At 43.9% G+C, this 13,407-nt stretch overlaps 1 protein-coding gene across 4 annotated transcripts in view; it reads left to right on the top strand.

Moving 5' to 3' along the window:
- Positions 1-6,672: 6,672 nt before the first annotated feature.
- The window catches only part of CMIP (c-Maf inducing protein), a 174,635-nt gene continuing 167,900 nt past the window's right edge, over positions 6,673-13,407 (top strand). For 2 of the 4 annotated variants that reach the window (XM_034788074.1, XM_034788073.1), the window contains exon 1: positions 6,673-7,044. In XM_034788074.1, coding sequence (XP_034643965.1) covers positions 6,748-7,044 — 297 coding nt within the window. In that variant the 5' untranslated portion in view covers positions 6,673-6,747. The remainder of the gene's footprint in view (positions 7,045-13,407) is intronic. The other 2 variants (XM_034788076.1, XM_034788075.1) reach the window with 1 other exon arrangement.

Genomic DNA, 13,407 nt, shown 5'->3' with positions numbered 1-13,407 from the left:
GCCATCGGCCAGGTCTGCACACCAAAAACCAAATTCATTCATCATAAAAATGTCCAAATTTCACATAATGTAATCCTGTTGTAAACCAGAAACACGCTCCTGTGGTAAGCTACAGCCCTTTGTGCTGCCAGAACTGGATATATTTTCTTTCTTTTTGGGGGGGAGGGTGGGTAAAATTGATTAGTGTGTTTCTTCCATTTATGTGGCCCAGACTATCCATGTGGGTAAAATATCCCATTGTAACTAGTCTGTTCTTTCCATAGACTGTTTGGATTTGTCATCTCTTTGTCCTGTTGCACGTCTGATGAGGAAAGCCTTAAGCAAACTGCTACTACCATCATCTTACTTCCCACATTCCCTTGAACTGTAAGTCTGCAAGGAAGGTGTTGCCTTCCAAGAAATCAGCAGGCTAAGCTGAGGAACAGATGGAAACAATCAATACACTTATTTATGCAATTACCAAAACAAACCAAAAAAGCAAATGTCTTCAGTGATATCTGTGTATATAAAAATTATTAAAGATAAAAATATGTATGATGCCTCCTCTCTCATCCTTTGCATGTTACTTGTCTTTTTAGGGTATGTCTACACAGCAAAACCTTTGCTCAGTACCTGACCTAGCTTGACTCTAGCAAGGGTGGGTAACAACAGCAGTGACGCCAGTGGAGTGTGGGTTTCAGCATGAGTAGTACAATGGCGTGTGATCCTGGGTACATACTTGCTTTGTTAGTGTACTCTAAAGCCTGCACTGTGTTGCATTCACTGACACTGTTATTATTACCTGCACTAGTTGGACTCAAACTAGGTCAGATAGGCTAGTCCATGCACACCTTTTGCTGTGTACACATACGACGGTTAACTCTTTGGGCCTGGGCCTCTATCTGTATAGCATAAATACAGTGCTTAGTACAAGGCCCCAATCAGTGCATAATGCATCCTGCCATAGGACAGGAGTCTACACAGTCTTTTCTAACTCTGACCCATGTCATGTGACTGAGGAGAGGAAGTGAATTTCTGACTCACTTCTGTGCATCACACTTTTTATTACAGGTGCGAATAGCTACATAATATAGATATTTAATAAATATAATTAATAATCAGTGGTGTCATTCTATCCTCTCTTCTGTGGCACCCCATCGCCACGCTATCTGAGATTAATAGCCCCACTATCTCCACCTTCTTCTTCCCCTTTTCCCAGACTGTTTTTCTCCTGATCTTTTATAAAAAGTCTGGATCCTTCAGCATTTCTCCCTCATGGAATCTCACTTTCCCACCGTGTCAGTTCAGCCTGTGAAGATGAAATTCTCCCCCTTGTGCTATTCCTCTTTTTCTATTGTTGGACCTCTTCTGTTTTAGTGACATTTCAGACATTTCTCCTGCTGAGCTGGGTTTATAGCTCTGTCTCACAAGTATGTTCTCTTGGCATTCTTATTTGTATATATTATTAGTATCACAGTAGTTCCTAGGCACAATCAAACATCAGGCCCCATGGTGGTAGGTGCTATACAGGCATGTAAAAAGGCAGTCCATGCCCCAGAAAGCTCATGATCTACATGACAGACAAGATGTGACAGGTGGATGAAAAAGACAGAGTGGGGGTGGGGTAGAAGGGTGAGATAACAATAACATGAACAAAGTTTAGCAGAAAAGCAGAAGTTGCAGCATGTCACTTGCCTAACCAATGCCAGGCAGGAGTGATTTGCAGGCACTATAGCAGAGGTAAGTACTCATGAGGGATTTAAAGGAGGATAAGGTGGCAGCTTTATGAATTTTGTTGGGGTGGGGTCTTTTCCCAGGCACTTGGGATGATGGGGGAGTAGGGTGGAGGGAGAAGTGGACCATCAAGGCCGTAGATAGAAAGAAAATCCTGTTTGTATTGAATCAAGCAGTTGAGAGTATGGATCCTGTGTGCAGGGAAACAAAGATGGGTTTGTAACTCAAGCATATACTGACTCTGAGTAGTTGGAACTGGACTGCAACTGGCTGTTTAGCACTATCTGTACTAGCCAGGAAAGTGGAGACCACAGAGACCAAATACACAAAACAAACAAATAGCATTTTGGAAGCTAAGAGCAGGAGAATCATACTCATCAGCAATGGGAAATAATCTGTTTTAGTTCATCTAGTCCTGCTGCCTCCATGCTGTGATTTACCTGTGGCAGAATTAAATATTTTGAGAACCAAACAGTAAGTGATTAGAGTTGGGAAAGGGAGGTGATTCTACAAGAGCGTTTTACTTTTATGCAGTTGTCTGCAGTCAGAGAACCCCAGATCTAGTCCATCTCCCCAAGGCAGTGCAGGATTGTGCCCTACAGGACATTTTTCCAGGACTAGCTGGTTAAGTTTCAAATGTCCCAAACAATGTAGTTTCCACCTCTCTCCCCTGGGTAGCTGATTCTGTTTCAAGTTAAATTCTGAACCCTGATCTTGATAAGGTTTGTTGGCACTCTGGGATTATGATGACTGTGATTTTAAACAAACTTTGACCCTCAGGACCCTTAAAATCTCCGGTAACAGTGCACTGTTGGATGCTTCATGAATTCAGTGGAATCTCTGAAATGGGGGAATTCATCAAACAAATAATTTCAAAACATTTAAAACAGTACAGCATTGTTGTGACAATGAATTGACTCTAGCAGGGATTTGCGCTGAGTCAAAAAGGGCAGTTGACAAGCATTGACTAATGAAATAATTAAGCCACACAGGACTCTTGTAAGGGAGGTAAGAAGTTCTGTTATCCCCATCTAACAGGTGGGGAAACTGAGGCAGAACAGAAGCAATTTGGTTAAAGGATCAGCTATTACAGGGAGCTGTGCTGTGCAGAACCTAGATGGACATACCAAATCACAATTTGGGAATTCCTGGTGCTCAGTCCTTTGCTCAAAAAACCAGCTCACATCCCTGCAAAGACAGCTCTGGGCTCTGGCCAGCCAGCCTCTATCTGCCTTTTATGGCTAACACAAACTGGTTACCCTTTGACAACAGACATTTCCAGGCTCTAGATAGTAAGAGTGGATTTCCCCCACCCGCTTGAGCTGACTGTGGCTAAGAGTTTGTCAGAATATCAGTTAACACTGTAGCTCCTGTAAAATTAATTAGGATGGACTGAACAAATGAGCAATGTTTTAATCTCTTTTTTGTCACCTATGCAAGTGCATTGCAAACCCAACTGGGGTAAAACCTTTCTTGAGGCATGTGCATTTTTATATCTTGCTTTTGTTATAGTCACTCCTTTCTCCCCCCCCCCCCGCCTTCCCCAATTTAATTTGTGATGTAGTGCCATTGCCTGCCCTGGGTTTGCTTTCACAGAAGGTGCCTGAAGGCAGTACTTTCTGCTGTGTAGGTTTTGGCATCTCAAGTGTTTTTCATGGGTTTTCCAAGCCCCCATTGCTATACAACCTGTGTTATTGGCAGCCAGAAGTGCCCATGGATTTCCTGTCTTTCTTTCCTCTAGAATTCACATTGTTTTTATTTTAACACACGGTTATTAATGGGTGCTACCAAGCATAAGAGGCATGTGATGCCAGTGCTTCTGTTTTGGCACTGAGGAGGGACTTTGTGCAGAACACTTGATGGACTTGAACATAGACAGCCAAGAGACTAAGTAGTGGAAGTGCATGAAAAGTGTGTTTAAGATTGGATTCCTAGCCAGAAATATGCAAAGGGTGGCGTTTGTGGGTCAGCCTCACTTTGTCGGCTTAGAGCTGAGAAGATGAACTTCTCCGTTAACAATACACATCACAACTGAATTAGCCTGAAGGGGAAAAAATAGCTTCTGTATCTGCAAAAGAGGAATGTATTTAGGCCATCTTAATTAGGCTGGATGGGGTGGGGCTATCCTTGTTTTCATGGCCATTGCTTCTTTCATTAAGCAATTTTTTTTTTTAATTTTAAAGTCAATTTTAGTGATTTCTGAAATGCAGGTTTGACAGCACTGGAAACCGGCAATGTGGTCTAGTAGACAGGGTATTGAACCAGGAGACCTGAGTTCTATTCCTGTTTCTGGCACTGATCTACTGTGTGACCTTGGATAAGCTGACTTGGGCTCAGGTTGCGGGGCTTTTTAATTGTAGTGTAGATGTCTGGGCTTGGACTGGAGCCTGGGCTGTAGGACCCTACAAGGAGGGTCCCACAGCTTGGGCTGCAGCCCACGCCGGAACATCTACACTGCAATTAAACAGCCCCACAGCCTGAGCCCCAAGAGTTCAAGTCAGCTGGCACGGGTCAGCTGCGGGAGTCTAATTGCAGCATAGACATACCCTCTGCCTCCTCTGAGCTTTGTCTGTCTAGTCTGTTTAGATTGCGAGCACTTACTGCAGGGGCTGTCTCTTACTATGTGCCTGAACAGTCTCTAAGCATAGGGTGAGCGGAAGCAAGGGGGAGCTCACCTCATCGCTTCTCAGCTCTCTATGAGCTGAGGGGTGAAAACATTCTCTCTCTCTCTCTCTCTCTCTCTCAAAGTAGGTTGGTTTAAATAGAGGGAAGAAGGTCTGGAGAGTTGCTCTTTTTTCCAGAGTGGCTTTCTCAAGCCTATTGTTAACAGCCATTTGACAGCTGCTTCTGAGGCTGTATGGCTGCTGGAAAAAAATGGGGCTTAGGAGGGGTTATTTATTATTTAAGCATCCGTCTACCCCTCTATGTCGGTGAGATATTTTTAGAATGCTGATCACCGTAGTATCTAGGCGCCATCTTGTTGGGGTCTGGATTCAATGCTCCGCCAGCTGACATGTCTTGTATTTTGGGTGATGTTTCAGTTCCCAGAACTTTCCTGAGAGCGGAGGAAGAACACCACTAAGCAGACTCACTATGGCAGTGACCGCAACCAGCCTATTACGGGCTTCCTGTACTATTTTCTGTGCTGGTTGCAACACAAGGTGACACAAAAGCCAGAAACCTCAGAATTCACCCCGTGCTGCTCCAGCTTTGTTCTTGCCCATTCATAGCGGGGGGCAAAGTATCTATCTCAAGTTCTGATCTCCCAGGGCCTTGACGGGGGTGTTGCGCTGGTGCTGTTTGAAAGGGTAATTTAAGGGGTGGGGGGAAAGGAATGGACAGACTTACTTTTGTCCAGTATGTTACCTGACACAGACAGAAGCAAGCCCTCCCTCAAGAGAGGGGGGCCAGGGTCTCCCACAAAGGGCCAGCAAACTTGTCCCAAAGGGGGAGACCCAGCAGGGCTCATGTTGCAAGGCAGTGCCAGTGGCTGAAAGGTGGCTATACAGATGGCCTGGCATGAGGGGGAGGGGGGTTGTTAGGCCTACTCTGGCAGCACAGCCCCCCAGCTTCATGCTAACCTCCCCTCCTCCCTGCCTCTTCTGGGACAAACCCTCCCTTACTTCCTGCTCCTCTAATGCCACCTCTTCCTCCAACTCCTCCCACCCCGATCCCCATCCCGCTCTCCCTCTGTGCTCCCCCCTGCCTCCACCCCTCCCTCCCCTGATCCCCCATCCCTCTCACCCCTGCCCCAACCCCTCCTTCCGCCCCACCCTGATCCCCCCCACCCCTCTCACTCCAGCCCCAATCCCTCCCTCCCCCACTCTGATCCCCCTGCCCCACCCTGATCCCCCAACCCTCTCACCCCTGCCCCAACACCTCCCTCTGCCCCACCCCGCTCCCCCTGCCCCCACCCCTCCATCCCTCTCACCCCAGCCCCAATCCCTCCCTCCCCCCCACTCTGATCCCCCTGCCCCACCCTGATCCTCCATCCCTCTCACCCCACCCCCTCCTTCACCCAGCCCAATCCCCCATCCCTTACCCCTGCCCCAACCGCTTCCTCCCCCACTCCAATCCCCTTGTCCCCACCCCTCTCTCCCTCTGTGCTCCCCCCTGCCCCAAACCGTCCCTTCCCCCGATCCCTCTCCCCCCCGTGCCTTTCCCGGCAAGGGGCCGTTCATTATCCCCCCCCCCGCGCTCTGCAGCCAGCACCCCGCCGGGGCTCCGCTCTGAGGGGGGGGTAGCGCGCGCCCTACCCCCCGCCGCCGCTTGGCACGTGCCCCCGCCCGTCCTTTACACCCCGGCCGGGCCGCCTTCAGCAGGCAGCGCACAGTCCCGCAATCTGCGGCGGCCATTGACGTCAGAGGGGGGCCCGCACATGACCCCGAGGGGACCAATCAGAGCCGCCCTGAGTGGCTGCCGCTGCGGCTGCTGCTGCAACAGTCTGTCGGCGGAGCCACTCCGCTCCTCTCCGGCCGCCGCAGCCACATGCCCACGCTCCGCGCCGGCTGCACGCGCCCCCCCCCCCCCCCCCCCCCCCCCCCCCCCCCCGCGCCCCGGGCCGGCCGCACCCCCCCCCCCCCCCCGCACACGCGCAGCCCCGGGGGTCCGGGGCAGAGACCCGCGCTCCCCCCCGCTCCCGCGCAAGGCGGGGTCCCCTCCGCCCCGCTCCGCGCGCGCGGCCAGCTGCCCCGTCCGTCCCCCGCGCCCGCGCCGGGCTCTGCCCCTGCGCCCCGCTGTGCACGCTCCGCGGGGGCATGGACCTGGCCCAGTGAAACCCGCCGGAGGAAGCCGGGACGGCGCTGACCAGAGGGCAGAGACGCGCTGGTGGTAGTTGAAACAAGGAATTTTTTTAAATTGCTTTCTTCCCTTTTTGGGGGGTGGTTCATTCCCTCCCCCCCTCCTCTTGGACAGTTTTTCCTCCTCCCCTCGGCGGTTTTTTTTTTGGGGGGGGGGGGGGTTTTTTTTTTTTTTTTTTTAACCTTTTTTTTTTAAAAAAAGGCGGTTGAGGTTCCGCAAGAAGCCAGAGCTGCTATGGATTTTACCGGCAGCTCGGGTGGGGGCAGCGATCACCGACAGATCGAGGAGAGCAAGCCGCTGCTGGGTGAAATGTCTGCTACTGAGGGGAGTAAAATGGGTGCTGCGCGTTGCAGGCGACCCCTTCTGCACTGCAATGGCATGAGGTATAAACTGCTGCAAGAGGGGGACATCCAGGTTTGTGTCATCAGACACCCCCGGACATTTCTGAGCAAGATCCTCACCTCCAAATTTTTGAGGCGGTGGGAGCCTCATCATGTAACCCTGGCAGATAACAACTTAGCCTCAGCTACAGTAAGTACCCTGTTCTCGCATGCTCCATATCTTCCTCAAAGAGCAGGACACACTCCTGTCCTGCAACACAGAGCTACCTCCCCTCTGCTGAATTTAATGCCTTGGCTCTGTTTGCTCTGTAACACAAGACAGCCCTGTTGTCAGATTAATGTGGACTATGCCTCTTCGTCAACGCAGGCAGCTCAATTTTATGTCCACCTACAGTCTACTAGAAAATCAGTGTTGTTAAGTTACATCTCGGGGATGGTGAGGAAATCTACAAAAACCTGCCTACTATAGAGGGCTTGGTGATAGCTATGTTAGGCTTTTAAAATTAATTGCCTGAATGTGTGTAATGTATAACCAGAATTGTATATTGCTTGCAAAAATGCCAGGCAAGTCTGAATCTTGCTATGTTGGACGAAAGGTTCAACCACAGGTCTACCTTATTTATTTATTTATTTTTAAGCCCCCAGTTGCCTACATTCATAATTTTGTTCTGTGATAACATGGGGGGGAAAAAAAACGTGACTAAAGCAAATCTCATTGAACTAACAAAGTAAAAAGAAAAGTAAGTACGCATAGTAACCGATGGAAAACAAATATTCTCTTTGCACAGGACTAGAAAATGAAAAATTAAAGAATCTGTTCTTCCCTATCCCTCTGTGTGTGATTGTGTGTATGTGTATATGTACGCTTGTGCACATGTGTGAATGAACCCCAATGTCCAAAACCCTATTGTTGGGATTTTTTTTTTTTTTGCAACTATAAATAGTGTTTGCTAACTTGTAATATTATTGTGTTTTAAAGGCAAATCTCGTTTTTATTCTCTGTGTGATATTTTTATGGTTTTGTCCCCTGGGAATGTGACAGTGATGTGAAATTAGGATATTTTAACAATATCTAAACTAAAATCTGCAGATGACATTTGAGGTATTGGCAAGGTTGGAGGTAGGGAGGAGGGAGACAGGATGCTTTTAATTTTGAAACCAGATACTTTTCGTATGGACCCTGAATATGCTGACTTGGTCTAGGCCTTGTTGTTGGTTCTGATTTTGGTGGTCACTTATCCTATCCTGTCCTGTCCAGACACTGACAAAGTGGAATGAAATATGGTAGTCTCCTTTAGGGTTTTCTCTCCCTCATTGAGGACAATGTAGAAAACCAAGTTATAAGCAAATATTACCAACACAAAAGGTACATATAGCAATATATACTAGCTTTAAAAATATGGAGAGTGTGTGTGTATACATATTACAAAAAATTACACATATATAAAACATGTGGTATCTATACATTTAAAGGATCCAATGGGATTTGGTGCAGCAGTATGAACCAATGAAATTTAATGAGTTTACACACATATTTACAGTCATATAAGACTTTAGGTAGATAGTAGTTTAATTCTGGCTTTTTGATTTTTTGTGTAAATACCTTCTTTTTCCTCAGTGGATCTTCTGTAGAATAGAACAGGTACATTGGTTTAACTCTGTCCTTCCGATAGGAAACTCACAATGTGGGACTGTGAATTAGCCTTTATATGGGTGTCCATCAGTGGTCTATTTGGATGAGTTTCCTTCAGTCAGTGGTGTATTTGAAGGTTTATTTCAAACATGGATGTAACTTTATATGAGGTCAGCACGCATGTAAACGTTCAAGGTCTCTTTAACACAGTATTCTGACACACAGAGTATCTCAAGCGGGATCATCAACAGGAGTTCTCTGTAGGTAGACCATCTGCTCACCCTGAAGGGCCTGATGTCGTTCTTTTTCATACCTAATATGCTGTCACCATGCCATCTTCTGTTGTTCTGTTGAGTTAGCCAGGATGTTCACATGCCCAGAAGAATATTAACCTCTCCCTGAAAACTGAGCTACTGGTAGGAAAGAAGCAATAGGCAATGAAGCATCAAAGGAAACATGAGTATAGAACAAGTTTGGGTTCTGCTTCATTCTGTGAAGATACTCTGAGGGGCAGAGTGGAAGTTGAATACTAATGGCGAAAGGCATTTTCTTTGCAGTGGCCATACTATCTGAAAAGGAAAAAAGAGGTGTAATGCCTGATATTGATATGGGTAATCATATTTGTGCTTAATATATTTAAAAAAATAGAAAATAAAAATACACCAGAGATTAATTTTTATGTGTGCAAAGAGAGCACACTACCTCTTTCTTTCTGGCAAGGTTTTGACTCTATTTCAGACACCAGGATAGTACTTTCTGAAAGAATTTCCCATTCAGTTTACGCTAGTTCTCTAATTAATATGTGGTTTTCTCTCATCCTGTCTCCTTAAGATGCATAATTAACAGAAATATACTAAATCACTCTGTCATTCCATTCCATGCACCAATGTCTCATGTTGCTGGTCTCATTGTTTTCTGTGGGAGCTCCATTTTGTTGAGTGGTGCTTATTTGTGCTAGGTCTCTCACCTGAAATGATAATTTCTCAGTGCCAGTTTACTAAGTAAATACAGTATGTTTAGGGCTAAGTCCTGCTTGCCTTATGTATGCATGCAGATAGCCTCATTGATTTCCAAGGGACTATTCAGCCAAGCAAGGGGAGCAGAATATTACCCATAATTATGTACTTGTTGCCTGAATGTGTAGATCTGTATTCAATCATGTTTTTAGACATTTGATCTTGGATATTTAAATTTATTTTTGTAAAATGCCAGGTGTATACAATTCAAACAGAAATCACTGTTGGTTTCAAGATAAGGTAGAAATGGAAAACATATTGAGTGCCTAAAATTAGGCACTTAAATTCATACTTGGGTATCTAAATAGAAGAGGCTTGACTTTTTTCAGAGCTATGGAACCATCTGTAGGTTCCACTGAAGGAGGCAGCATTGTGGGCACTCAGCACATCTGAAAACTGGCCTACTTTAACAGTTGCAGCTTTCCATGTTCAAAATTATCTACAAACATTCGCTAATTAATCTTCGCATCATCACTGTGCAAATCCTGTGGCACGATGAGTTTTACCACATCCTAAATAAGAGGAATAAAATTGAACCAGGAAATAACCTCACTGTATTTTGTGTTTGAAAGCAAAAGTTGTGGGGGCAGCCAAAATATTAAACCTTGATCTAGCCAGGTCTGCACATAAATGGTATGGATAAGATATTTGTTAGTCACAGACATTCAATATCCTCTTTGTTATCGCCTGGGACATATGTGACTGAAATCCACCCCCAGAAACTTTTATTTGCTAACCAACTCAAGTCCAGGCATTGGGTTATTTTGCGTCTGGATTGTCCATCTGTTGTTTGTACCTCTGATAGATACTGTTCCATGTAGAAATGTGTATAATAAACCAGGATCTGTTGTTTTGTCAAGATAGGTGACTTTTTCCATTGTTTAATTAGGAAAATATGCATTCTGGCTCTGAGAAGACAGCTTTCCTTGGAGAATCCACTAAGCAGGGAAATAGAGAGAAATATTTAGGCCATCTTATTTTAGTGACAGAACTCACAACCTTTACAAAAATCACATGATACATTTTTTTCAGCACTGTGAATGGTAAATGCTTCAATTATAATTAACCTGTATAAAGTAAAAATAGGAATCGCTTTACATTAATTTTATGATAAATTGTTGGCATGGGCACCAAAGTAAAGACATGAAAACCATGCTCTGTTCTACAGAGGAGAGACTCTCTTAACCCTGGTCTACACTGAGAAATTAAATTGACTTAGCTATCTGTCTCTTGGGAGGTGTGAAAAATGTGCACCCTTCAGTGCTGTAGTTAGGTTGACTTAACTCCCAATGTAGCGGTGCCTAGGCTGATGGAAGAAACAACCTTTTGGTGGTCTGGATTAACTACCATGATGGAAAACACAGTTCTGTCTCTGTAGGAAGTGTCTATATTATGGTGCTGCAGTGGCACAGCTGCAGTGCTAGAGCTGTGCGGCTGTAGCATCTGTAGGGTAGACAAAGCCCTTCCTGTAGATGTTGGGATTTTGCCTGATCTGTATTTTATTTCCATTGTTTGTTTTGTTTCTCATTTCTCTTCAGACGATTTGCTTTATACATGGCATAGTTTCATGAATACACATACATCCTGTGTAGGCTATGCAGCTGCTGTGCAGGGATATGTCCGCTTTTTAGCTAGTTTGTTTTCTTTCTTTCTTTCTTTCTTTTTTTTAAATCTTTCAATGCCAAATGTCCCAATAGGACGTTTTAATATTTACAAACTTAATTTGCCAGATAACAACTTGCTTGGGGACAAATCTGACTTTCTCCCTATGGGAGGAATGATGTTTGTTTGCTTTATAAACATTTATTAAACTCTAAATGACAGTGCATTTGCGAATATTCTTTCTGGGATTTTCTTTTTTTAAATAGGGTCTGCCTTTGTGTAGGGATTATGTGGTTAGTGGCAATGATTGTAATAAAAAAGATCAATGATAATCCATTTTAACCTCTTTTCTCTAAATCATTATGAGGAGAATGAGAATTAACTATTTTGAGTACAAAGATGAAAATGAAATTTTCAATAGTTTTCAGGTGCCTGTCTTAATTGGACTTCTGTAGAATCTCTTTCCGTTCCCTACTTTGCCCCTTTTGTGTGTCTTCTTTTTTTCCCTTCTGCCTCTTCCCTTTCATTTGGTTTCTTCCTTCGCTTGGAGTATTATCTAGCAGACTTCACTCTGAGTGCAATTGGTTTTTAGTCCCTGGAGTTTACGTGTAACATACATGCATACAGCAAAAAAGGGGAGGATGAAGTAAGCAGTTCATTTTCACTCTTGTGGTATGACATACTTCTAGCAATTCCATCTGGGAAGACAAGGCATAATTGCAAGCATGAAATTACTCATTAACATCCAGTTCCTTGAGGGAAAAAGTAGCTTTTTATACATTTCTTACTTATTTTTAGTTTCACTTTTACAGGCAGGTTCGATATAATGGAACATAACCAGTCCCATTCAAAACTGGAAATAATCCTGAAGAGAATTCAGAGCTGTTCTGTGTGGGAAATATATTTAAAAGAAGAATGGAAGTTATAGTCACCCAGGGAGCTTATGAATTGCATATACACTCACTGTTTAGATAGGTGTTTATATGTGATCGAAAATAAATGAAGCAGGTACAGGAAAAAATGCTTGAAATTAGGAAAGGGGGAACAGAGATTTGAATTCATTTTTTCAAGACCAAATGGAAGCTATTGTGCTGTTGCATGTTTTTTGAACTTTTGTTTCCTCTGTTGTCTTAAAATCAAGGGAAGAATTGCTATCAAGAAAGAATTTTTGTTTTCTTGAGCACAGGTTCCCATTTAGTTAGAAAAACATGGTTTTAAAAATTAAATTTCCCTTGGAAAAACAATTTGATCAAGGGGGAAATATTATGCAGAACTTGAAAGTTTCACAGTACACTTAAAAACAGAACCACATTTAGAGGGTTCCTGAAATCCAAACAGCATCAGGTTCCCCAATTTCTAATTAAAGTAATAATAAAAATAAACAGTTACTTGATAAGCTAAGTAAGCAGTGGTGCTGGAACTATTTGTATAGTGGGGGTGCTGAGAGCCATTGAACCAAACTGTAAATTCTGTATATGATGGAAACCATTTCAAGCCACAAGCCAGCGGGTGCTGTAGCACCCCTAGTTCCAACACCTATGTAAGAAAGTGCCTAACTCCTCCTCATGTTCCAAAATCTGTAAGTTCGCTGATATCAGTGGGACTCTGCCAACATAAGGCTTGGCCCCTGAATCAGGACAGATATGGAATCAGGAATAAATTTAAGAGAATAATTTTCTAGTGCACCATAAAAATGAAATACTATATTAAATTTTCCTTATGGAATAATGTGTCTGAGAGCAGCAAGTCAAAATATTTCATATTTCCAATTAATGCTCTCCTTTGTTATACATAAATGTGTAATGCATATGTTTGTCCATGCGTGCATATGTTGGTGTGTTCTCTTAGTCATACAAGATGATAAGCCCTGTATCAGCCATCAGAATAGTTTCATTGGGCTCATAAAAAAAAAAAAAAAAAAATAATTCTGGAATGTGTAGATAACCGTTGGTAACGTGGAGGTTTTTGCTAATTGTGCCCAAAGTATTATTCCGTCTATATTTCACTAATAACATATCATCTGCATTGAAAAAAAAATCCAGCTGTCCTGCAGACTGTAAATGATTTGTTAGATGTTATTCTGCTGTAAGTGACAGGCCATTTATATTCTTATCTTAGCCATAACTTTGTTTAAAGAAATACCTGTTAATTTTTTAAAAGTTGTTTCACCTCGATCAGACGTTGCTTTAGGGATTATCTTCAAAGAGTAAAAAACCAGGGTATCTATGTATCCAGTACTGCCATGGTATTGTCATAGGACTTGAATACAATTCCCAGCCGGAAGCCATATTTTTTTCAGTAG

Source organism: Trachemys scripta, chromosome 13 (assembly GCF_013100865.1).
Source record: "Trachemys scripta elegans isolate TJP31775 chromosome 13, CAS_Tse_1.0, whole genome shotgun sequence".
NCBI classification, from domain to species: Eukaryota; Metazoa; Chordata; order Testudines; family Emydidae; genus Trachemys; species Trachemys scripta.
The sequence above is the reverse complement of the archived record's forward strand: the minus strand, read 5'-3'. Positions and strand labels throughout refer to the sequence as shown.